General features: G+C 53.1%; 2 protein-coding genes across 2 annotated transcripts; one reads left to right on the plus strand and one right to left on the minus strand.

The window, feature by feature from the left end:
* The first annotated feature begins 14,588 nt into the window (after positions 1-14,588).
* C1QTNF4 (C1q and TNF related 4) lies at positions 14,589-19,271 on the plus strand. Its single transcript, XM_066360512.1, has 2 exons — positions 14,589-14,749; positions 18,179-19,271. The coding sequence occupies exon 2, from the start codon at positions 18,184-18,186 to the stop codon at positions 19,156-19,158; it is 975 nt and encodes a 324-aa protein (XP_066216609.1). The 5' UTR covers positions 14,589-14,749; positions 18,179-18,183; the 3' UTR covers positions 19,159-19,271.
* Positions 19,272-20,885: 1,614 nt separating this feature from the next.
* Positions 20,886-22,007, minus strand: FAM180B (family with sequence similarity 180 member B). The gene is made up of 3 exons (XM_066360513.1): positions 21,923-22,007; positions 21,493-21,563; positions 20,886-21,281 (listed from the first exon to the last, which is right to left on the minus strand). Exons 1-3 carry the CDS (start codon positions 22,005-22,007, stop codon positions 20,886-20,888), a joined length of 552 nt encoding a protein of 183 aa, XP_066216610.1.
* Positions 22,008-23,158: the final 1,151 nt, after the last annotated feature.

Genomic DNA, 23,158 nt, shown 5'->3' on the forward strand with positions numbered 1-23,158 from the left:
TGCTGGACCTGTAGATTGTGTCCAGGGTTCTGCTATTACAAACAATGCTGCGATGAATAACTTATTTCGAACATGTGGGCATGTATCTGAAGAAGAGCTTTTTTTTTTTTTTTTTTTTTTTTTTTTTTTTTTTTTTTTTTTTTGTATTTTTCTGAAGCTAGAAACGGGGAGAGACAGTCAGACAGACTCCCGCATGCGCCCCACCGGGATCCACCCGGCACGCCCACCAGGGGGCGACGCTCTGCCCACCAGGGGGTGATGCTCTGCTCCTCCGGGGCGTCCGCTCTGTCTCGACCAGAGCCACTCTAGCGCCTGGGGCAGAGGCCAAGGAGCCATCCCCAGCGCCCGGGCCATCTTTGCTCCAATGGAGCCTCGGCTGCGGGAGGGGAAGAGAGAGAGAGGAAGGAGAGGGGGAGGGGTGGAGAAGCAGATGGACGCTTCTCCTGTGTGCCCTGGCCGGGAATTGAACCCGGGACCTCTGTACACCAGGCTGACGCTCTACCACTGAGCCAACCGGCCAGGGCCAAGAAGAGCTTTTTTAAAAAAGTTTTTTTTTTATTTTATTTATTCATTTTAGAGAAGAGAGACAGAGAGAGAGAGAGAGAGAAGGGGGGGAGGAGCTGGAAGCATCAACTCCCATATGTGCCCTGACTGGGCAAACCCAGGGTTCCGAACCAGCAACTTTAACATTCCAGGTCAAGGCTTGACCCACTGCATCACCACAGGTCAGGCTGAAGAAGAACTTTTTAAGAAGTAGAATCGCTGTGTTAAAGGGTATGCACATTTTAAAATTCTGTAGACTAACAATGTATGAATGTTTGTTTTTCCACCTCCTCACCAATACATTGTATTATAAATCTTATTGCTCTTTGACAAGCTAAGAGGTAAAAAATAATAACGGTGTCTTGCTGTAATTTTCTTATTCTAATAACTAACTTGTATTTTCCTTTTTATTGTTTATATCCTTTACCCATTTTTCTACTGAGTTTTTTGTTTGTTTTTTAGAGCTCCTTGTATATTAAAGAAATTTGCTCTTGGTGACATGTTTTCCAGTTTGTATCTTTTGATGTTGTTTCTGGCAATTTTGCCACGTTTTCTTTTGAGCTGTAGTAAAATGTAGCCATCATTTTTTGTGACTTCTGGAATATATGTTGTAGTTCAAAGTTCTTCCTCACTGAGGATTTTTAAAAATCATCGCTTGATTTCTTTCAGTACATTTTTGGGTTTTGTCTTTATATTTAAATACCTGAGCTATTTGGAATTTGACTTGGTATAAGGCATGCTGTATGGATCCAGCTTATTATATTTTTTCAGATGGCTACCTAGTTGTTTTATACAATTCACTAAATTATGTATCTTTTCGCCTAACCAGGCGGTGGCACAGTGGATAGAGTGTCGGACTGGGATGCGGAAGACCCAGGTTTGAAATCCCGAGGTCACCAGCTTGAGCGTGGGCTCAAATGGTTTGAGCAAAGCTCACCAGCTAGGACCCAAGGTCGCTGGCTTGAGCAAGGGGTTACTCGGTCTGCTGAAAGCCCACGGTCAGGGCACATATGAGAAAGTAATCAATGAACAACTAAGGTGTCGCAACGAAAAACTAATGATTGATGCTTCTCATCTCTCTCCATTCTTTCTGTCTATCCTTCTCTCTGACTCTCGCTCTGTCTCTGTAAAAAAAAAAAAAAAAAAAAAATTATGTATCTTTTCTCTGATTTAAAATTCCATTTTTATAATCTAATTCCAATATGTATTTGGATCTAGTACTGGATTTTATATTGTGTTCCATTGAGCTACTTCTTTCAGTACATTTGAAAAATTATAGTTTTTATTGATATTTTAAATTACTTTTGAAATGAAAGCAATAAATTGTTGTAGAAAGTTTGGGAAATAGGAACAATTATACAGAAGAAAAAATAAGTATCATCTCTGAACCTACACAAGTAACTAAATATTTTGGTGTTTAGCCATCAATCTTTTCCTTTGTGATTATAATTTTTATCCAGTTCAGAGGATATATAGGTCTAATTTTTCATCCCCCAATCTAGTGTGAGCTAAATGCCCACAGTGGAGCTCGGCATCATCTTACCCAGCCTGTGTTCACTCTGCCCACCTCCCTCCCAGATGCCCGTGTGAGAGGCGGAGGCAGCTTTGGACTCTTCCAGCCTCTTCACCCCCCTTTTCCACCCCTGTCGCCAAGTCCTTCATATTTTCCCACTTAGACTCACAGGTCCTAGATTGGGAAATCCTCTTAATATACATGTTAAGACACCAAGATCCAGAGAAGGGGAAATAAACTTGTCAAAGTTAGAGTGCTTTTAACTACAGTGAACAGGACTCAACTCAAAATGGCTCAACCAAGAAATGGATTTATCATCTCTCGTAATAAGAGGTTCGCGGGGTAAGTTCAGGGTATGTTAACTCAGTGGCTCTTGATACCATCGAGGACTCTGCTCCTTGCCATTTGTCCCCTGTGCCATCCCCAATGTGCGTGTCGGCTTTTGTCCTCACACTTTCCCTCTTCTGGTTGCAAGACAGTGGCAGGAGCTCCGAGTGTCATCTCCTCACATAACATTACACAAAGGCCAGAAGAGAGCATGCCCCATCCTGATTCTGTGTTGCCTGAAGCAGGAGGTGGGGGTAGTTGGGGAATGTAGGAGGGCAATTTTGATTGTGACAATGACTGAAGGACACCAGTGGACTGGGGCCAGGATGCTAGATGTTCTATAATGTTTAGGACCACTAAGTAAAATAGTTGCTTTTATTTCTCACAATATTCATGCAGGTAAAAACAAAACAAACAAAAAACAGAACTTGCCTGACCAGGCAGTGGCACAGTGGATAGAACGTTGGGACGTGGAGGACCCAAGTTCGAAGCTCCGAGGTTGCTGGCTCGAGCACGGGTTCATCTGGTTTGAGCGCAGGCTCACCAGCTTGAGTGCGGGGTCGCTGGCTTAAGCGTGGGATCACAGACATGACCCCATGGTCACTGGCTTGAGCCCAAGGTCACTAGCTTGCGCCAGGGGTCACTCACTCTGCTGTAGGGCCCCCGCCACTCCCACCCTCCTGATCAACGCATATATGAGAAAGCAATCAATGAACAACTAAGGAGACTAAGGAACTGCAACAAATTGATGCTTCTCATCTCTCTCCCGTCCTGTCTGTAAAAATCAAACAAACAGAACCTAACTCTGTTTTTCCATACAAACAATTTTTTTTTCTTTTTCTGAAGTTGGAAACGGGAGGCAGTCAGACAGACTCCTGCATGCGCCCGACCAGGATCCACCCGGCATGCCCACCAGGGGGCGATGCTCTGCCCATCTGGGGCATCGCTCTGTTGCGACCAGAGCCATTCTAGCGCCTGAGGCAGAGGCCACGGAGCCATCCTCAGCATCCGAGCCAACTTTGCTCCAATGGAGCCTCGGCTGCGGGAGGGGAAGAGAGAGACAGAGAGGAAGGAGAGGGGGAGGGTGGAGAAGCAGATGGGCGCTTCTCCTGTGTGCCCTGGCTGGGAATCAAACCCGGGACTCCTGCACGCCAGGCCGATGCTCTACCACTGAGCCAACCGGCCAGGGCTCCATACAATTTTTGCATGGTTTTAATGTACACTGAATTTTTCAGGAATGCAACTTCCCTATAAATTGAGGAAGGATTGTAGTTTTGTTATTTGGAAGTTCAGAGTCATTCACTATTTTAGTCGTCAGTGCTCCTGGTGATATTGGAGTTCCCAGCTGCTGCGTTCTCTGTATCCCCCTGTGTTTGTCGCTGTTGCACTTGCGATTCTGCATAGAAGCATAAATATCCAACTTCTTTCTTTGGTTTTTCTAGTATAGCAAAGCCCAAATATTTACATATCAAAATATTTTATTTAAATTACTTCCCTTTTATTTCTTCTTTATGTCACCCTTGGAGCATTATATGGATTTTTGAATATATATGTCATCCGCCCTGGCCGGTTGGCTAAATGGTAGAGCGTCGGCCTGGCATGCAGAAGTCCCAGGTTCGATTCCCAGCCAGGGCACACAGGAGAAGCGCCCATCTGCTTCTCCACCTCTCCCCCTCTCCTTCTTCTCTGTCTCTCTCTTCCCCTCCCGCAGCCAAGGCTCCATTGGAGCAAAGATGGCCCGGGCGCTGGGGATGGCTCCTTGGCCTCTGCCCCAGGCGCTAGAGTGGCTCTGGTCGCGGCAGAGCGACGCCCCGGAGGGGCAGAGTATTGCCCCCTGGTGGGCAGAGCGTCGCCCCCTGGTGGGTGTGCCGGGTGGATCCCGGTCGGGCGCATGCGGGAGTCTGTCTGTCTCTCCCCGTTTTTAGCTTCAGAAAAATACAAAAAAATAAAAAAATTAAAAATATATATATATATATCTCACTCATCCATTTTTTTATAATTGAGTGGTGGGAGGCAGACCGACAAGTTCCCGCATGCGCCTCAACTGGGATCCACCTGGCAAGCCCCCCACCGGGCGATGCTCTGCCCATCTGGGGCCACTGCTCCGTTGCTTTGGCAACCAACCTATTTTAGTGCCTGAGGTGAAGCCATGGAGCTATCCTCAGCGTGCAGGGCTAACTTGCTCAAACCATTTGAGCCATGGCTGCAGGAAGGGAATAGAGAGAGAGAGAGAGAGCAAGGGGAGGGGTGGAGAAGCAGATGGTTACCTCTCCTATGTGCCCTGGCTGAGAATCAAACCCAGGATTTCCATACGCCAGGCCGATGCTCTGCCACTGAGCCAACCAGCCAGGGCCATGTCATTTTGTATGAATTTCATTTCAGTATAGGAAAGGAGGCATTACAAAATAGTTGTTATGAAAGGAGTTAGGTCAGACAGGACTGAGATCCACTAGCTTCCAGAATAAAGTCTAGAAAGCTTAGCCTGGCACTTAAAATCCTTCATAATCAGATTCAAAACCACTTTCCTGGGCCTGTCTCCTGGCAATGTCCCTGGATTTCATACTTCAGGCATACCAAGGTGATGATTCCTTTTTCAAACACACCAAGCATAGTGATAGCACCTACTGACTGCTTAAGATATGCCAGGCTCGGTGCTAAAGTGCTCATCAAGTATGTCTTTTGAAGCTTGCAACAAGCTAGTGAGACATAGATACTTTTCTTATCCCCATTTTGCAGGTAGGGAAGTTGAGGTCATGCAGTTAGTGGTGGAACTGGGATTCAAACTAAAGCAGTCTGATGCCAGTCTGCTCTTCCCTGGGACTCTGTATTGTCCCTTAGGGGGATACCCCTGCTCCCTGGCCTTTCTCCCAGAATGCTCTTCCCAGTTCTATTACCTGTCAAGGTCTAGTGCAACATTCATACCTCCATGACTTCCTTTAGGTGTCACTTCATTCATTAATCTTTGCTGAATCCCCCTGCTTGAAATTTATTTCTTTTCCTGGTGCTTTTATTGCTTTTTTTTTTTTTTTTTTTTTTTTTTTTACAGAGACAGAGAGAGAGTCAGAGAGGGAGGGGGATAGATAGGGACAGACAGGAAGGGAGAGACATGAGAAGCATCAATCATTAGTTTTTTGTTGTGACACCTTAGTTGTTCATTGATTGCTTTCTCAGTGTGCCTTGACCATGGGCCTTCAGCAGACCAAGTAACCCCTTGCTTGAGCCAGCAACCTTGGGTCCAAGCTGGTGAGCTTTGCTCAAACCAGATGAGCCCGCGTTCAAGCTGGCGACCTCAGGGTCTCGAACCTGGGTCCTCTGCATCCCAGTCCGACGCTCTATCCACTGTGCTACCACCTGGTCAGATTCTCATTGCATTTTATCTATAGTTTTTATTATAATTACTCTTTTAAAGCAGTGGTCCCCAACCTTTTTTGGGCCACGGACCGGTTTAATGTCAGAAAATATTTTCACGGACCAGCCTTTAGGGTGGGACGGATAAATGTATCACGTCACTAAGACAAGCGTCAAGAGTGAGTTTTAGACGGATGTAACAGAGGGAATCTGGTCATTTTTTAAAAATAAAACATCGTTCAGACTTAAATATAAGTAAAACAGAAATAATGTAAGTTATTTATTCTTTCTCTGAGGACCGGTATCAAATGGTCCATGGACCGGTACCGGTCCATGGCCCGGGGGTTGGGGACCACTGCTTTAAAGAACTGAGGTGGCAACAACAAGTTGCTGTATGCCATTCAGGCCTCCTCCTGTGTCCTTCCCTTTTCCTCCAACAGCTATTCAGCTGGGTTGTGCATTATGTCTACCTCCCAGCCTCCCTCCCCCAATCAGGACTCTGCTGACCCCATTGGCTGGCACAGCACCGGGGTAAACACAAAGCAAGTGAGTGAGTCATCCCACCCCCTACCTCGTGCGCGCGCGCGCGCGCGCGCGCGCGCACACACACACACACACACACACACACACACACACTGCTGTTCAGAATCAGAATGCAATTCCTGTCATCAAAGGACACGCTTCATTGTCAGAAACGGATCAGAATGCCACAGGGACCACAGGGGTTTTCTCCCTTGCCACCTTTCTAGGGCATACCCTTCCTTCCTTTCTTCTCTCCCCTCTTTTTTTCCAGTGACTGTCGCTCTCTGAGGCTTCTGAGGACCTTGGAGACCCAACCCTCCCTGCCTTCTGCCAGGGCCGCTGACACCATTATTTACAGAAGAGTGGGTCTCTCCCCAGACTCCGCGATTGAAAAGCTGACATACAGCACTTCATGGCCAAATGTTCAGGATTTGGGTCTTCTGACCATCTGGAGTTACTTGTGCCTCTAGTCTCCTCCGCCACAGCAGGTCAAGGAGAACGTGCAACAATGGCTCAGGGGATGAGCCTGGCTTAGGGGAGAGACTCGGTGATTGTCCTGCTTCTTCAGCCCAGTTCTGAGCAGTTCTGGTTGTTCCAATATTCCAACTATCTATTGCAGCAGTAACCCAAAAGTTACTGATTTAACACAACAGTCATTTCCATGCCTTGCAAGACTGGAGGCCACTGGGTTCAGCTCCGTGGTTCTCATTCAGGGTTTCTCCTACAGTCACAATCAGACGGTGGTGGGGCCCTGAGGCATCTTGAAGGCTTCCTCACTTGTATTGTGAGCAGCTGATGCTGGAACCTCAGCTGGGATCTGGGACAGCCTCATGGGGTGTAACTTGTGCAGCTGTACAAGGCCACACACTTAGAAGGTTTAATACTCTGTTGTAACCATCTAAATTATTTTTATTATTTTTATTGATTTTTAGAGAGAGGAGAAGGAAAAAGGGGAGAGAACCAGGAAGCATTAACTCATATGAGTTGCTTCCTGTATGTGCCTTGACCAGGCAAGCCCAGGGTTTCGAACCAGTGACCTCAGCATTCCAGATCGACACTTTATCCACTGTGCCACCACAGGTCAGGCTTAATCATTTAAATTCTTAATTTTTTCCTAAGAGGCCTTGTAAAGCCAGCAGCCACGGCCAGGGCCACCAACACGGCAGCCCGGCCCATGCAGGTTCGCATTGGATTCAGACAGTCGGTAAAGAAACAATGGCCTGACCTGTGGTGGCGCAGTGGATAACGCGTCGACCTGGAAATGCTGAGGTCGCCGGTTCGAAACTCTGGGCTTGCCTGGTCAAGGCACATATGGGAGTTGATGCTTCCAGCTCCTCCCCCCTTCTGTCTCTCTCCCTCGCTCTCTCCTTCCTAAAAATGAAAAAAGAAAAAAAAAAAGAAAAAAGAAACAACGGAGCCACAAACTGGTGGGCCATAGTCTTTAATTCTAGCTTGCACCCGGCGGGCAAGTAAAAACACACACTGGGCTCCAAAACCCACTCACATTCAGTGCTCACAAAGCCACTGACTTATCCGAGTTTCCTAGAATCAAAGGTTTCTAGCTCACCAGACTTATTCACCTCTGTTCCCCATCTCCTTCCTTCTCCAGTGTCAAACTGCACAAACTGGCCTCTCACTCAATACTCCGCCATCTTGGCTGCTTCTCCTGGCCACATGGCCTCTTTCTGCTTTCTGCTCTGCTCCCTCTGCTCTCTCATGCTAATCATCCCAGGAACCAAGAGAGCAAGCTCTCGTTCTGCCCCCATTTTATAGTGTAGAAATCCAAACCTTTAATCCAATATACAAAACAGGGAAGTCTCTAATACAAAGTCACTTCTCTAAGACATGATTGGATTGTACCGCCCCACATCAAAAAGGGTGGGAAAGGCTTAATCCCAAAACCAAGCCCCAGGCTACAAGGATTCTCAACACATATTAATATCACCTGGGCGACAGCCTCACGTGGGCAGCGCCACTTTAACAAAGTGAGCATAATACATTTTATCTGCCCAACAGGCCTGCATTTTCTTTTTTTGCACCGGACCTTGTAAATAGCTGGTTCTGACTGGGGCTGTTGGCCACAACATCTATACTTTCCATGTGGCCTGGGCTTTCTCAAGTCGTCGTGGCTGGCTTCCAAGTATGCGAGTTTTGAGAGAAAGAGAGACAACCTAAATTCTCCTAGAGGGGAGTGGCACAGTCACCGTGTGCGAAGTGGTGAGAGATGCTGTCAGCTATCTTTGGAAAATGCAGTTCACCATATCTGGTCATCCCGTGCCTGGACTCAACCTCCCCATCTGCAGAAGGAAAAGGGCCAAGGAAGAGTTGGGACCTCGATTCTCGAGGCCGCTCCCAGCTTTCCCCCTGGCAGGTTTTTTACCCAGTACTCAGGAGAATTGGAACCCAGCCAATTAGGCCAGGCACCTGGCCCAGGAGCTCTAAACGTCTTCGCCCCTGGAGGTCTGACATCTCCCGGGAAGGCAGAGACTCGGAGGTCTGACATCTGTTTCTCCTGCTAGCTCTGCTTGCCTAACCATTCCTCTTCTTTCATTTCTCCCTGGGGCACGTTGTTGTCTTTCTCATTAACTTCCTTTCAACTCCCAACAAGGTCCCTAGACTCTGAGCTCTGCTAATTCCCCTGTAATCCCCTGGCAAAGCAGGAAGCTAATTAAATTATGAGTTTGTGTGGCACTCTGTCAATCTGCGTCTCTCTCTGCAGTCTCTCTCTCTCCCATCTGTCTCTTCCCTTTTCCTTTCTTACTAGCCCTGTGTAAGTCAGATCCATCTTAACACTTTGAGTGTCTTCTCCCAGATCTCCCTGCCTCTCCACTCTTCTGTCTCCTGTCTGTCCTTTATTCCGCAGCCAGAGTGGCATAATTCCAATGACAGCTGAGCCTCTTCCCTCTGCTGCAGGATAAACAGAGCTCCTTGGCTCGGCACTGAGCCCCACACAGCTTACCTGCTAGAACATCCCTGGAAAACCCTTCCCTCCTGAACTGGGCATACTGTTCCCTCCCAAAGCCCCCCACTAGGCCACCTCCACCCCTTTGTTCATATTCCTACCTTTGACCAGATCCCACCCCCTCTCTCCTCCATCTCAGGAGGTCAGATCACCATTACTTAGAAACAGCCTGCTCTGTGACACCTTCCTGGTCTCCTGGGGCAGGGGGGGATGTCTCCCTCTCTGAGCTCTCAGAGCACTTTGCACTTCTCTCCTGACACTGATCTCTTTTCCACCTATTATGGTTCTTTTTTTTTTTTTTTTTTGTGGCAGAGACAGAGAGAGTCAGAGAGAGGGACAGATAGGGACAGACAGGAAGGAAGAGAGATGAGAAACATCAATTCTTCATTGTAGTTCCTTAGTTCATTGATTGTTCTCATATGTGCCTTGACTGTGGGGCTACAGCAGACCAAGTGACGCCTTGCTCGAGCCAGCGACCTTGGACTCAAACTGGTGAGCCTTGCTCAAACCAGATGAGCCCACGCTCAAGCTGGCGACCTCGGGGTCTAGAACCTGGGTCCTCTGCATCCCAGTCCGACACTCTATCCACTGCGCTACCACCTGGTCAAGCTATTATGGTTCTTTTTTTTTGCATTTTTCTGAAGCTGGAAACAGGGAGGCAGTCAGACAGACTCCCGCATGCGCCTGACCGGGATCCACCCGGCACGCCCACCAGGGGGCGACGCTCTACCCCTCTGGGGCGTCGCTCTGTTGCATCCAAAGCCATCCTAGCGCCTGAGGCAGAGACCACAGAGCCATCCTCAGTGCCTGGGCCATCCTTGCTCCAATGGAGCCTCGGCTGCAGGAGGGGAAGAGAGAGACAGGAAGGAGAGGGGGAGGGATGGAGAAGCAGATGGGCGCTTCCCCTGTGTGCCCTGGCCGGGAATCGAACCCGGGACTCCTGCACGCCAGGCCTACACTCTACCACTGAGCCAACCGGCCAGGGTCTATTATGGTTCTCTTTATGTCCACATCTAGCCACTCCTATTAAGTGATTAGCTATTTTAGGGCGGGTTCTCCAGGTCTTACTCATTTCAGCTTCTGAGTGCCTACCTACCACTGCCCAACACTGTTGTCTCCTGGCCCTGGTGGGCAGTTGGTACGCCAGTCTTGGATATACCGTCCAGGAGAAGAGGGAGGGCAGAAAGGTGGCCCCTGGCTGAGTTGGTCCCTGTAAAGCATTTCTCTCCCAGTTGCCTCTGCTTACATATTGCTGACCATGCCTAGATGCAGGAAATACAGGACATGACCTCTCTTCTAACTCAAGAGCTCATCTCTATTTTACAGATGAAAACATATAAGACCCAGAGAGGATTAGAGAATTAGGGTGGCTGTAGAGCATGGTGGTTAAGGATGAGGTTTTGGAGACACAGACCTGGGTTTGAATCCTACCCTCACATTAACTTATTTATTTTTCATTTGTAAAATTGGGTTAATAATACCTACTTCAGGGAATGTTAAGAAAATTAAGCTTGGCCCTGGCCGGTTGGCTCAGTGGTAGAGCATTGGCCTGGCATGTGGGAGTCCCGGGTTTGATTCCTGGCTAGGGCACACAGGAGAAGCGCCCATCTGCTTCTCCACCCCTCCCCCTCTCCTTCCTCTCTGTCTCTCTCTTCCCCTCCCGCAGCCAAGGCTCCATTGGAGCAAAGATGGCCCGGGTGCTGGAGATGGCTCCTTGGCCTCTGCCCCAGGCGCTAGAGTGGCTCTGTCGCGACAGAGCGACACCCTGGTGGGGCAGAGCATCGCCCCCTGGTGGGCAGAGCATCGCCCCTGGTGGGCGTGCCGGGTGGATCCCGGTCGGGCGCATGCAGGAGTCTGTCTGACTGTCTCTCCCCGTTTCCAGCTATAGAAAAATACAAAAAAAAAAAAAAAAGAAAATTAAGCTTGACCAGGCTGTGGCGCACTGTATAGAGCATCGACCTGGGACACTGAGGACCCTGGTTCAAAACCCTTTGTGCTGGCTTGAGCATGGGATCATAGATATGACCCCACAGTCACTGGCTTGAGCCCAAGGTCACTGGCTTCAGCAAGAGGTCACTGGCTCAGCTGGAGCCCCCAGTTAAGGCACAGATGAGAAAGCAATCAATGAACAACCAAAGTGCCACAACAAATTGATACTTATGTCTCTCTTTTTCTGTCTGTTCCTGTCTGTATCTCCCCTCAAGAAATATTAAAGTAATGGATGTGGAAAAACACTTAACACAGTTTGAGACATAGTTGTTAGTTTGGATCTCCCCCCAAAAAAGCAGACCCGGAGCCTGACCTGTGGTGGCGCAGTGGATAAAAGTGTCGAGCTGGAATACTGAGGTTGCCAGTTCAAAACCCTGGGCTTGCCCGGTCAGGGCACATATGGGAGTTGAAGCTTCCTGCTCCTTCCCCTCTCTCTCTCTCTCTCTCTCCCCCCCCCACCCCTCTAAAATGAATAAATAAATAAAAATAATTAAAAAAAAAAAAAAAAGCAGACTCGGAGACAAAGATTTGGGTGCGAGTAGTTTATCTAGGAGAGGATGCCAATAAGCAGGGCGAAGGAGTGGGCCCGTGAGACAAGGAAGGGAGGACAGCAAATAAAGCGTACAAGTATCGGTCGGTTTGCCCCACGGATGACTGAGGTTTCATTCAGCCGGAGTCTCTGAGACGAACGTGCCTGGGGATTGGGATCTGTCCCACTGAGGACCCAGACCTGGAGTATTTAGCCGCTGACACTGGAGCCTTCTGGCTGCGGGCTGCCCTGGAGGAGTTAACACTCCCCCTCCAGCCTGCCCACACTCACCCCCACAGCTAAGACTGCTTCAGGGAGGCTGGGCAAGTTTGGCAAGTTCTGGAACCGTCTGCTGGTGACCTCTCCATAGACCTAGGGACTTGGGTGGCCGACTGATAGCATCTGCTACACTCAGTGAAAGGGCTTGCTATTAAAACTACTATTGTGTTGTAGCTGCATAGCTAAATAGGAGCAGGTAGGTCTACAACCTAGTCTGGGCTCTTTGTTCTGAGCCTGGGGCCACCTCCTCCTAACTTCTGTTCTGCACACCTCACACCCCTCACCGACTGCCCTGGACAGCCATCCGTTCATGGCATCCTCTTTCTCCATCTCCCTTTCCCAGTGGCTTCCACCAGGCCCCAGGCCCCTAAAAGCAAACCCTACTGTCATCTGCCTCAGTCACTGGTCTCCACCCACCACCTTGACTTCTCTGGAGAAACATTTGATGGACCCAGCGAAAGTGTCAAATGGCTTTCTGCCTGAGCCAGACCCCACCACTGGGATCTAATGGTCCTGTCTGCCTTCTTGCCTCCCTCCCTACCATTGGAATCACACCTTCAAAAGGCACTTTCAAGAAGGTGGCCCCTCCGCCTGACCAAGCGGTGGCGCAGTGGATAGAGTGTCAGACTGGGATGCGGAGGACCCAGGTTCGAGACCCTGAGGTCGCCAGCTTGAGCGTGGGCTCATCTGGTTTGAGCAAAGCTCACCAGCTTGGACCCAAGGTTGCTGGCTTGAGCAAGGGGTTACTCGGTCTGCTGTAGCCCCACAGTCAAGGCACATATGAGAAAGCAATCAATGAACAACTAAGGTGTCACAATGAAAAACTAATGATTGATGCTTCTCATCTCTCTCTGTTCCTGTCTGTCTGTCCCTATCTATCCCTCTCTCTGGCTCTCTCTCTAAAAAAAAATAAAAAATAAATAAAAAGAAGAAGAAGAAGAAGGTAGCCCCTTCCTTATGGTCCAGAGAAGGACCAATGCCTGAAGAAGTGTCAAAGCTGCCCGAGGTCAGCTTCCTGCCTTCCCCTGCCCACCTGCTACATTCCTGTGAGGTTCACCTGGCCCTCACCCTGCCTCAAGGCCTCTCCATAGGCCTTTCAAGCTAGTGAAGGAGCCAGTTGTGATCTGAAAGGGCCAGACAGGTGCTTCACCCTATGCCCCTAAGTACCCCCATGCCCAACCTCCACTCATTCCTTTCCTTTGTAATAATTCCTTTCATTCATAATTCGCCTAACGCCCTGAAGAAAACTTAATGAGTTAATCCTTATCACCTTCATGAGGACTAATAAGTCCTCATGGACTCATGGAAGTTAGGGGGTTAACGGAAAGCTCCAGAGGGCTTCACAGGTCACCAAGCTTCTCAGGCACCACACAGAGGGCCTGTGGCAGGGCCAGGGCTGGATCCCAGGCCTCCCTCCCCAGACCCAGGGTCAGGCAGAGGCCACCAGAAACGGACACCTCAGCAGGGCTCTTCAGAAGCCATCCATTCAGTCTACTGAGTGCCAAGCAGGCTGTCCCCTCCACAGTGGTCATGAGAGAACAGCAGTTCCGGTGGAGAGTTCCAGTCCCCTGAGCTCCCCGCAGGGGCCGAGCCCAGAGGGGTGGGGATGGGGTGCTCAGATGGGCCTGTGCTGAAGGCCAAGGAGGAATCCTGCTGTCCCCAGCCCCGCTGGCTGGCTGGAGCCTGCCCCCTCGGCTAGGCAAGCTATCTGTGGCCCTCTGCACACAGACCCTTCCCCCCTCCCACTGCTGGTCACGACCCTCTGCCTCCTCTCCGACCCTCTGCCTTCTTTCCGACCCTCTGCCTCCTCTCCGACCCTCTGCCTTCTCTCCGACCCTCTGCCTTCTCTCCGACCCTCTGCCTTCTCTCCCGCGCTGACAAAGCAGCCTTTCCAGCCCAAAGTCAGTTCTGCCCCCGGGACTCCCCTCCTTCCTCACCCAGAGGGGCTGAGACCGACCCTGTGATGTCTGGGAGCTTTTGCCTCCCTCATTCCTAACCAACCAACTAAAGGCATTTTCACAGTTGGAGGTGAGGAAGAAAAAATTAGGCCCTTCCTATACTGGTGACATTGACCCATTTATCCTGCTCTTTCCTCCGACCCCTTCCCCCAGTGCCACTCAGCCTGGACATCTGTCCCAGCCAAAATCTCACCTCCCACTGTCCTTGCAGCCAAGAGGCTAGTCCAGCCTCTGTGCCCTGCTCCAGCCCCTCTCCTCAAATCAGGGAGGAGGCCGGTCTGTAGAGTGCCCGGGGCCGCCCCCAGTTTGGCCTCTGCCTCAGGCCTCAGTTTCCCCGTCCGCTAACTTGCATTAATGATGCCTGCACGCCAGGCCCAGAGGGAGGAAGCAAGCTCCAGGGAGGTCAGCAGGAGGAAGGGCCCGCGCAGGGGCCTCCTGGGGGCCGTGCCCTGAGCCCGCCGCCCCGCTCCACCCCGCGGCGCGCCCCTCCTCTGCTTCCTCCTCCCGCTCTCCCCTTCCCGCCTCTCCCCTGCCTCTCCGCCCGCCGCTCTGCTCGGCTCGCTCCCCTCCGGTGCTCTTCCCCTCGGCCTCGCTGCCCCGCGCCCCCCGGGGTCCCGGCGCCCCGCGCCGCCGCCCCGCCAGGCCCCGCCCGCCGCAGCGCGGCCGGTCAGTGCGCAGCCCCGCGCCCGCCGGAGCCCGCAGCCCGCAGCCCGCAGCCCAGAACCCGAGCCGGGTCGCGGGCTCGGAGTGAACCTGACCTGACCGCCGTCCGCAGCCAGGTGAGGGCAGCTCTGGGCGGGGCTGGGGGGCAAGGTTTCCCTTTTAATGGGCGCGGGGAAATCGGGTCTTTCTTCCCTGAAAGGAGGACCAGGGAGCTTTTTTCATGAAAGAGGCTCAAGGGCTTTTTCTCCGAAGCGGTGGATAAAGGGGGGTCTGGGAAGAGGGGGCCTGGTGGAAGGGGAGTTTGGGGTACACCTTTCTGAGGGATTTTTTAAATGAGATGATTGCCTTCTGTGAAAGGGGGATTTATTGGGAGTATGAGGGGCTTTCAAGGTAGGTGGGGAGGCGGGTTCTGGCGGGGCTGGAGGGAGGGGGTTGGGGTCGGGCGGGGCGGGGGTCTCTGAGATCCTCTTAGTCCGACATTGCTGCACCTTCCCTGTCAGTTCCCGGGGCTCCGGGTCTGCCCACCTCTGTGTCCCAGTTTTTTCTCTTTGGAGATGACTATTTTGAGCCCCACCTGGACCCAGCTAGGAACAGCCATTTCCTTCCCTGCAGCTATGCTGCCCACCCGACAGCCTCCCACCTCTGACCTGCTCAGGGAAGCCAGGGAACTGGGCAGTGGTAGGTGAAGCGGGAGCAGGGTACTGGGCACCCTGGAGGACCCTGGGCAGGCGGGTGCACCAGACTGGGCAGGGAGGGGGATTGCTGGGGTGAGCGGGCCGGTTTCGGGGGCAGGATGGGTAGGAGAGCGCCAGGGTCTGGAAGAGCTCAGATGCTCCCATTTTTTAGAATGCAAAAGGCTAGGGTTTTTGTTTGTTTGGTTTTATTTGTTCTTTCTCCATCACCCCCATGCCAAGACTCTTTCCACTCGTCTCCCCTCCTGTTTTTGCAAAAAGGGGAGCTGAGGCAGAGGACGGGTTGGCTGGGAATATCTGTGTCTAGGAGGAGAAGGTGGAGGAGAGGAGGGCACACTGAATGCAGAGTCAAAAGACCCCAGTTCAAGGCTTGCCTCAGTGCTCATGGGTGACCTTGGTCCAAAATACTTCGGTCTCATTGATCTCATCTACGAAGTCTCTCAGGTTTGCCATGAGCCCAGATGTTTCCAAAGAGTTTTGTGAAAGGGAACGTGCTGATATATTCCTGAGGCACAGTCTTTTTTTATTTTTATTTTTTATTCATTTTAGAGAGGAGAGGTAGAGACAGAGAGAGAGGAGAGACAGAGAGAGAGAAGGGGGGGAGGAGCTGGAAGCATCAACTCCCATATGTGCCTTGACCAGGCAAGCCCAGGGTTTCGAACCAGCGACCTCAGCATTTCCAGGTCGATGCTTTATCCACTGCGCCACCACAGACCAGGCCTGAGACGCAGTCTTTTTTTTTTTTTTTTTACAGTGACAGAGGGACAGATAGGGACAGATAGAAAGGAACAGAGAGAGATGAGAAGCATCAATCATTAGTTTTTCGTTGTGACACCTTAGTTGTTCATTGACTGCGTTCTCATATGTGCCTTGACTGCGGGCCTTCAGCAGACTGAGTAACCCCTTGCCAGTGACCTTGAGTCCAAGCTGGTGAGCTTTTACTCAAACCAGATGAGCCCGTGCTCAAGCTGGCAACCTTGGGGTCTTGAACCTGGGTCCTCCACATCCCAGTCCGACGCTCTATCCACTGCGCCACCGCCTGGTCAGGCCTGAGGCGCAGTCTTAATCACTGCAAAGGCAGATGGGCTCCCTCCTGCATCCTTGCCCACCACAGGGACTGGCTGGCCCACCAGGGGCCTTGGTCAGAATTAGAAAAAGTACCTCCTGTGGAGGGGGAGTGTTCAGTGGGGCAAGGGACCTGGAGTCTTTATTAAGAGAATTAGGAAAAGGCACACTTTCCCCAGGTTGGCAGCCCCACACATTGCGTCAAATCTAATGTGGGTTATTCCAGTGCCCACCTACCCTCAAGCGAATGTCCTTGCTGTAAAGGGCACCTCTGCACACACTGCACCTGGCAGTCCTTCTCAGCAGGTCTCCATATCTCAAGAGACACAACACTACACACTCTTCCGGGATATTGCCTATAGAAGCCCATGTCCTGACCTAGGCTGTTGCCAGCTTATTTTCTGTCGTGCTTTGTCTCCACTTCAGAGCCTTTGGGTGTTCAATCCCCAAAGCCAATGCCTACTAGGAAGCACGATAGAAAACCACCGTCAGAAAGTGACTCGTTTGAGTTAAGCAGTGCCTTCACCAAGCTCCCAGGGGTTGGAATTACTGCATTCTGAAACACTTATGTCAAGAACTTGATTAGACTACTTTTCTAAGGGCCAAGAGCAGAAGTATGTGCATACCTCAGTGGCACAGCTATTCACACACTGTACTCACACCTGTTATCTCAGAGCATCCTCACAGTAACTTCGGAGGGGGGTCTCCACCCCATTTATACAAAGGAAGCCAGGCCAGAGAAGTTAAGGAACTGGCCTAAGGCAGCAGTTCTCACCGCTGGCCTAAGGTTTCACAGCTTGGAAGTGGTGAAGCCAGGACTCAAGCCCAGGTCTAGTTGTCTGTCTTCTCCACTCCATTACTGAGAAACAGGCTGCTGACGACCTCACAATCATGTCAAAGTCCTGCTAGAACTGTTGCTCTCCCTCTCTGGTCCCAGCAGCTCCTGGCTCTCTCCTTCCCCTCAGTGGCCAGACCCCAAGCCCAGAGGAAGAAGTTGTTTCACTTCCTTTGAAGAGGAAGCCACCTCAAAGACCAGCTGTTCTGGCCTCTGTAGTGCAAGAAAGGCCCCTAGGGAGTCCAGAGGTTCAGTGCGGAAGCTGACCCTCGAGTAGGTCAGAGGCCAGGAAGGGACAGCTAGTTCCTTTCCTGCCCAGATAGGGGCTGAAACAGTGGCCATTATGGAGGACATCAGTACAGTGAGCCAGTGCCTACGTGACAGACAAGCCAAGGACCACAGAAGAGCCACAGGAAACTGCAGCAAGCCAGCCGCTGAGAGAAACTCAGAGACCCCCTGACTCCTCTGTGTTCCCAGGGCCCCTGTGTGCCAAGAGGAAAGGTATGGGGTAAGACCAGCAGACAGAGATATAGGCTCCTATGAACAGAGCATCTCTGCTAGTATCTGTGTTAGCTTTCACCTGACACAGCAGTTCTGTTGCTTAGAAAAAAAAAAAGTTTTAAGACTCACTGGCCTAACCTAAATGGTTCCCAAAGTGCGGTCCCTGGACAAGCAGCATCTGTGTTACTCGGGAATTTGTTAGAAATGCAAATTCTGAGGCCTCATCCTGTACCTACTATATGGAAACCCTGGCAATGGGGCCCAACACTGTGTTTGAACAAGTTCTCCAGGTGACACTAAGGAATGAAGTTTGCGAATCACTGTAGTCGAAGTCCTAGCTGTGGGTCAGCGCAGGGCTGGGAAGTGAATCCGTCTACTTGTCTGGGAGATCTAGGAATCTGGAGGTCTCCCCGCCCAACCCTCCTCTCCTCCTCCTTTTGCTCCCGTCCCAGGCGCCATGCTGCCGCTCCTGCTGGGCCTGCTGGGCCCAGTAGCCTGCTGGGCGCTGGGCCCAGCTCCTGGCTCCACGGAGCTGCGCTCGGCCTTCTCCGCAGCACGCACCACCCCGCTGGAGGGCACGTCCGAGATGGCGGTCACCTTCGACAAGGTGTACGTGAACATCGGGGGCGACTTTGACGCGGCCACGGGGCAGTTCCGCTGCCGCGTGCCGGGCGCCTACTTCTTCTCCTTCACGGCGGGCAAGGCTCCGCACAAGAGCCTGTCGGTGATGCTGGTGCGCAACCGCGACGAGGTGCAGGCGCTGGCCTTCGACGAGCAGCGGCGGCCCGGCGCGCGGCGCGCCGCCAGCCAGAGCGCCATGCTGCAGCTCGACTACGGCGACACGGTGTGGCTGCGGCTGCACGGCGCCCCGCAGTACGCGCTGGGCGCGCCCGGCGCCACCTTCAGCGGCTACCTGGTGTACGCCGACGCCGACGCGCCTGCGCGCGGCCCGCCCGCGCCCCCGGAGCCGCGCTCGGCCTTCTCGGCGGCGCGCACGCGCAGCCTGGTGGGCTCGGACGCGGGCCACGGGCCGCGACACCGGCCTCTCGCCTTCGACACCGAGCTGGTCAACATCGGCGGCGACTTCGACGCGGCGGCCGGCGTGTTCCGCTGCCGCCTGCCGGGCGCCTACTTCTTCTCCTTCACGCTGGGCAAACTGCCGCGCAAGACGCTGTCGGTGAAGCTGATGAAGAACCGCGACGAGGTGCAGGCCATGATTTACGACGACGGCGCGTCGCGGCGCCGCGAGATGCAGAGCCAGAGCGTGATGCTGGCGCTGCAGCGCGGCGACGCCGTGTGGCTGCTCAGCCACGACCACGACGGCTACGGGGCCTACAGCAACCACGGCAAGTACATCACCTTCTCCGGCTTCCTGGTGTACCCCGACCTCGCGCCCGCCGGCGCGCCGGGCCTCGGGCCCCTGGAGCTCTGAGCGGGACCCACGGGGAGCCCGGGCGGGCCTGTCCCCGCCACCCCCGCACCCCCGCCGGGCGGCGCTAGCATGACGGCCCGCCCAGCGCGGCTGGACTCTGCCAATAAAGTGGGCCGGCGCCGGCGTGTGTTCCGGGGTCCTGTTCTCTGTCTTGATCGCGACCAGTTCCAGGGCAGGCGGGAAGGCGCTGACTACTGCAGGCGCAGGGTGAGGGGCCGGGGGCTCAGAGGACGAGATTTGGTCAGCCCCTGGAACGGTGAGATGGGGATTCCATGGAACCCTCCACACTAACCCGCTGTGGGCCTCCCCTTCACGCCCCTTTCCAGTCTGTTCCTCGAGGTCCTCCCTATTGACCTTCGATCTCATTCTTAGGACCTACTGATGGCGGGTTGCATTCTGTGACAAGAGGCAACAGCCCGCTACTTCTCTGGGGGTGCGGGATTCAAGAAAAGAGCACATTCCTACTTCCAGTAGAGCGTTTGAATGGGTCGAGCAGTTGGTACCTCGTTGCACACCCCTTCCTTCCCAGGATAAGGGAGAGTGATGTGCTCTGACAGGGGTTAAGCAGCTTACCTGACACGGAAGGATACAGGAGGCCAGAACATTTTATAGGATGAGCTATACAGGATCAGGGGCTACACCAGCCAGCTTTTGCTTGTCTCTGTCAGTCCCCTCCCAGACTCCCCCCCTTCTCTGAGGCTTGTTGAGATGGACTAAAATACATTCTCTCCCCTCAAAAAGTATATTCCTCCACCTACTTCCCTTCACTCTTCTAACAGACCAAACTAAAAATGTCCTACCTATGCTCCTAGCCCAAATGGGGGAACTTGGAAGTTCAGGGACCCAGAGCAGTGGTTGGGCTTAAAGGGGTATCTAAATTAGGACTGGGTGCTGAGCATGTGGAAGGCTCCTGTTAGAGTCCACAGGGCTTCTCATGGACTGCTAGGGTGGAAGTTGAAGGGTCTGACCTGGCCTTACCCTTACTTGGGGGCAGTTTACCTTTCAACATTTCTTTTCTTTCTTTTTTTTTTTTTTTTGTATTTTTCTGAAGTTGGAAACGGGGAGGCAGTCAGACAGACTCCCGCATGTGCCCCACCGGGATCCACCCGGCATGCCCACCAGGGGGAGATGCTCTGCCCATCTGGGGTGTCGCTCTGTTGCAACCAGAGCCACTCTAGCACCAGGGGCAGAGGCCATAAATCTTTCTCAGTGCCCAGGCCAACTTTGCTCCAATGGAGCCTTGGTTGCGGGAGGGGAAGAGAGAGACAGAGAGGAAGGAGAGGGGGACGGGTGGAGAAGCAGATGGGCGCTTCTCCTGTGTGCCCTGGCTGGGAATCAAACCTGGGACTCCTGCACGCCAGGCCGACGCTCTACCACTGAGCCAACTGGCCAGGGCTCCTTTCAACATTTCTTAAACATAATTCTCAATCCTGACCCCAACACACACACACACACACACACACACACACACACACACACACACACGTCTGCAGGTCCTGCCTTTAACTCTATACCTACTGCCTGGGACCCAGAGCCCAGGGTCTTAGCCTATAGGAGCCCAGGGAAGACTATGGGGGAGAGGTACACAGGAGTCCAGGGTGCAAGCCCCAAGCTCAGAGACCTGAACACAGTGGGGAAAAACCAGGTGATGGAAGCCCTGCCCAGGATGGGTCAGGCTTGGGGAGTGGGGATCCGGGGTTGGGGGACTGGCAGGTAAAAGGGGGAGGTCAGGGGGAAGGGTCAAGGTTTGAGGCCCAGGGCCCCAAAGGAGGAGGCTGTCCCTGGGGGCAGAAGCCTTTGCACAGGTCCCAGAGTGTTTCCTGTGCCAGGAGAGCAAAGACCTGGGCCCAGAGACCCCTCTCCTCAGCCTCCATAGCCTTGTGGAGCCTGTAGACACAGGATAGGCCTGTGAGGAGCAGATGTTCAAATTCCCAAGGGCTAAGCGGAGGCCCCTTCCGCAGGTCCTGGAACTGCTGCAGCCACCACTCAGTACCCTGCAAGTCACTGGGCACTTGGTGCTGCAGGAGGAGCCTGAGTCGGCGGCCTGGAAGTGTGGATGCCAGTTCTTCATCCTGTATGTGTAGCTGCCCCATGGCATCCAGCTCCAGTCCAGCCCAGAGCAGCTGCAAGGGGAGTCATGTAAGGAGTAGGCGGTGGGCCTGGAAGGCAGGGCAGGCAGCCGAGTGGGCAGGGGAGCATAAGCAAGCAGTAGGAACCATGCTGGGTTGCCCCCCACCCTGAGGAGGCCCAACTTGAGACATCCCCCACTTCCCAACCCTGATTTAGGGACCTTTGGATGCTCCCAACCCCCATGTGCCAGGCTGGATTAAAGACCTCAAACATCACTTCCGGGGCCTCTGGCTTCTGCAGGCCACCTCCCACGCTGGTGCTGTCCATGGGCTGCCCTGGGGCAGCAGAGAGAAGTCAGGCCCCTGCCAAGCTCCACCCTAAACACCCCAGCCTCCCAGAAGTGCCCCTCAGCTGCTCCGTAAGGGTGCCTGGAGGTTTTCTAGCCGCCAGTGCAGGAACGCACTCTGTGCCCTCCAGGGCCAGCACTGAGGACAGCTAGGGCTCTCACTTCACCTGTGCCTTTCCAGTTTTGGAGATCATGCCCATGCCATTAGCCACTGTAGCACAGGTCAGCCTGTTATCGACCATGCCAGCAGTTCCTAGGCCCTGTGGGGCTCAGGCAGAACCAGCTGTAACTGCTATTAGCCAGCAGCCTTCCCTGGCACCCATCGAGCCCACCCTGAAGCCCCAGTACCTGCATGGTGCTGGGTTGTAGTCACCCCAGGGAGGAGGCAAATGGCTGTCATTAGCCAAGCCAGGAACTGCATTTTCCTCGCCATGCCCCACCACGTCCTCTGAGTCTTACTCTTCCCAGCTTCCCTCTGCTCCTGCATCTGCCTGCCACACACTGTGGCTCCAGCTTACCAATGGAAGCTGCTCAGGCATTCCCCGTTTTACGTGTCAGTCTTCAGTGTGGAACAGGGAGGGGCTGGCTCTGGCTTCCCAGGCAGGGGTTTTCCATCATGTAGAAATGTGGAATCTGGTTGTTGGCAATAGGAGCCTGGCTTTCTGCTTGTCAGGCTTTGAGCATGTTCCTACCCAGAAGGGCGGGCTGCTTAGTTAATAGAAAAAAGGTGTTCAGTAGCAAACAGCGCAAGGTTGGCCCTCCCAAAGTGTAGAAAAGAACCCAGGCAGTAATACTACCTTACAATCTGTCCTCACACCCAAAACACCCTGCAGCTGAGCCCAACTCCTGACACCCCATCCAGCCCAACCTCCAGGGAGCCCCTCAGCAGCCAACAGCATCAGCTGCAAAGCCCAGTCCTCCACGTGCATGGTGGACTGACCAGGCAGCCCCATGGACAGGCAGAGCCAAGCACTTCCACCTCAGGCACTCAGCCACACTGGCTGAACAGGCCCCAGACCAGCTGGTGCAGGGGTCCTAGCCCCTTGTATGAATGATCTGTATGGAACTCTTTTTTTTTTTTTGTATTTTTTCTGAAGCTGGAAACGGGGAGAGACAGTCAGACAGACTCCCGCATGCGCCCGACCGGGATCCACCCGGCACGCCCACCAGGGGCGATGCTCTGCCCACCAGGGGGCGATGCTCTGCCCACCAGGGGGCAATGCTCTGCCCCCTCCGGGGGGTCGCTCTGCCATGACCAGAGCCACTCTAGCGCCTGGGGTAGAGCGCCCGGGCCATCTTTGCTCCAATGGAGCATTGGCTGCAGGAGGGGAAGAGAGAGACAGAGAGGAAGGGGGGGGGTGGAGAAGCAAATGGGCGCTTCTCCTATGTGCCCTGGCTGGGAATCGAACCCTGGTCCCCCGCACGCCAGGCCGACGCTCTACCGCTGAGCCAACCGGCCAGGGCCTGTATGGAACTCTTGAGTGTTTTTTGCCCCAACCTTGGGACCTCCTTTGCTTGTTTACAGCATTCTTGGCTTAGGCCAGAGTCCAGGCAGATTCCTTTAGGCCAAGTGTGATGAGCTGT

Source organism: Saccopteryx leptura, chromosome 1, assembly GCF_036850995.1.
Source record: "Saccopteryx leptura isolate mSacLep1 chromosome 1, mSacLep1_pri_phased_curated, whole genome shotgun sequence".
Classification (NCBI taxonomy): Eukaryota; Metazoa; Chordata; class Mammalia; order Chiroptera; family Emballonuridae; genus Saccopteryx; species Saccopteryx leptura.

Coding starts and splice junctions, on each gene's coding strand:
- C1QTNF4 (XM_066360512.1), top strand. CDS start 18,184: ATGCTGCCGCTCCTGCTGGGCCTGCTGGGCCCAGTAGCCTGCTGGGCG.
- FAM180B (XM_066360513.1), bottom strand. CDS start 22,007: ATGGCGAGGAAAATGCAGTTCCTGGCTTGGCTAATGACAGCCATTTGC. Junction 21,564..21,922: donor TACAACCCAGCACCATGCAG/GTACTGGGGCTT, acceptor CTGCTGCCCCAG/GGCAGCCCATGGACAGCACC. Junction 21,282..21,492: donor CCCCGGAAGTGATGTTTGAG/GTCTTTAATCCA, acceptor CTCCCCTTGCAG/CTGCTCTGGGCTGGACTGGA.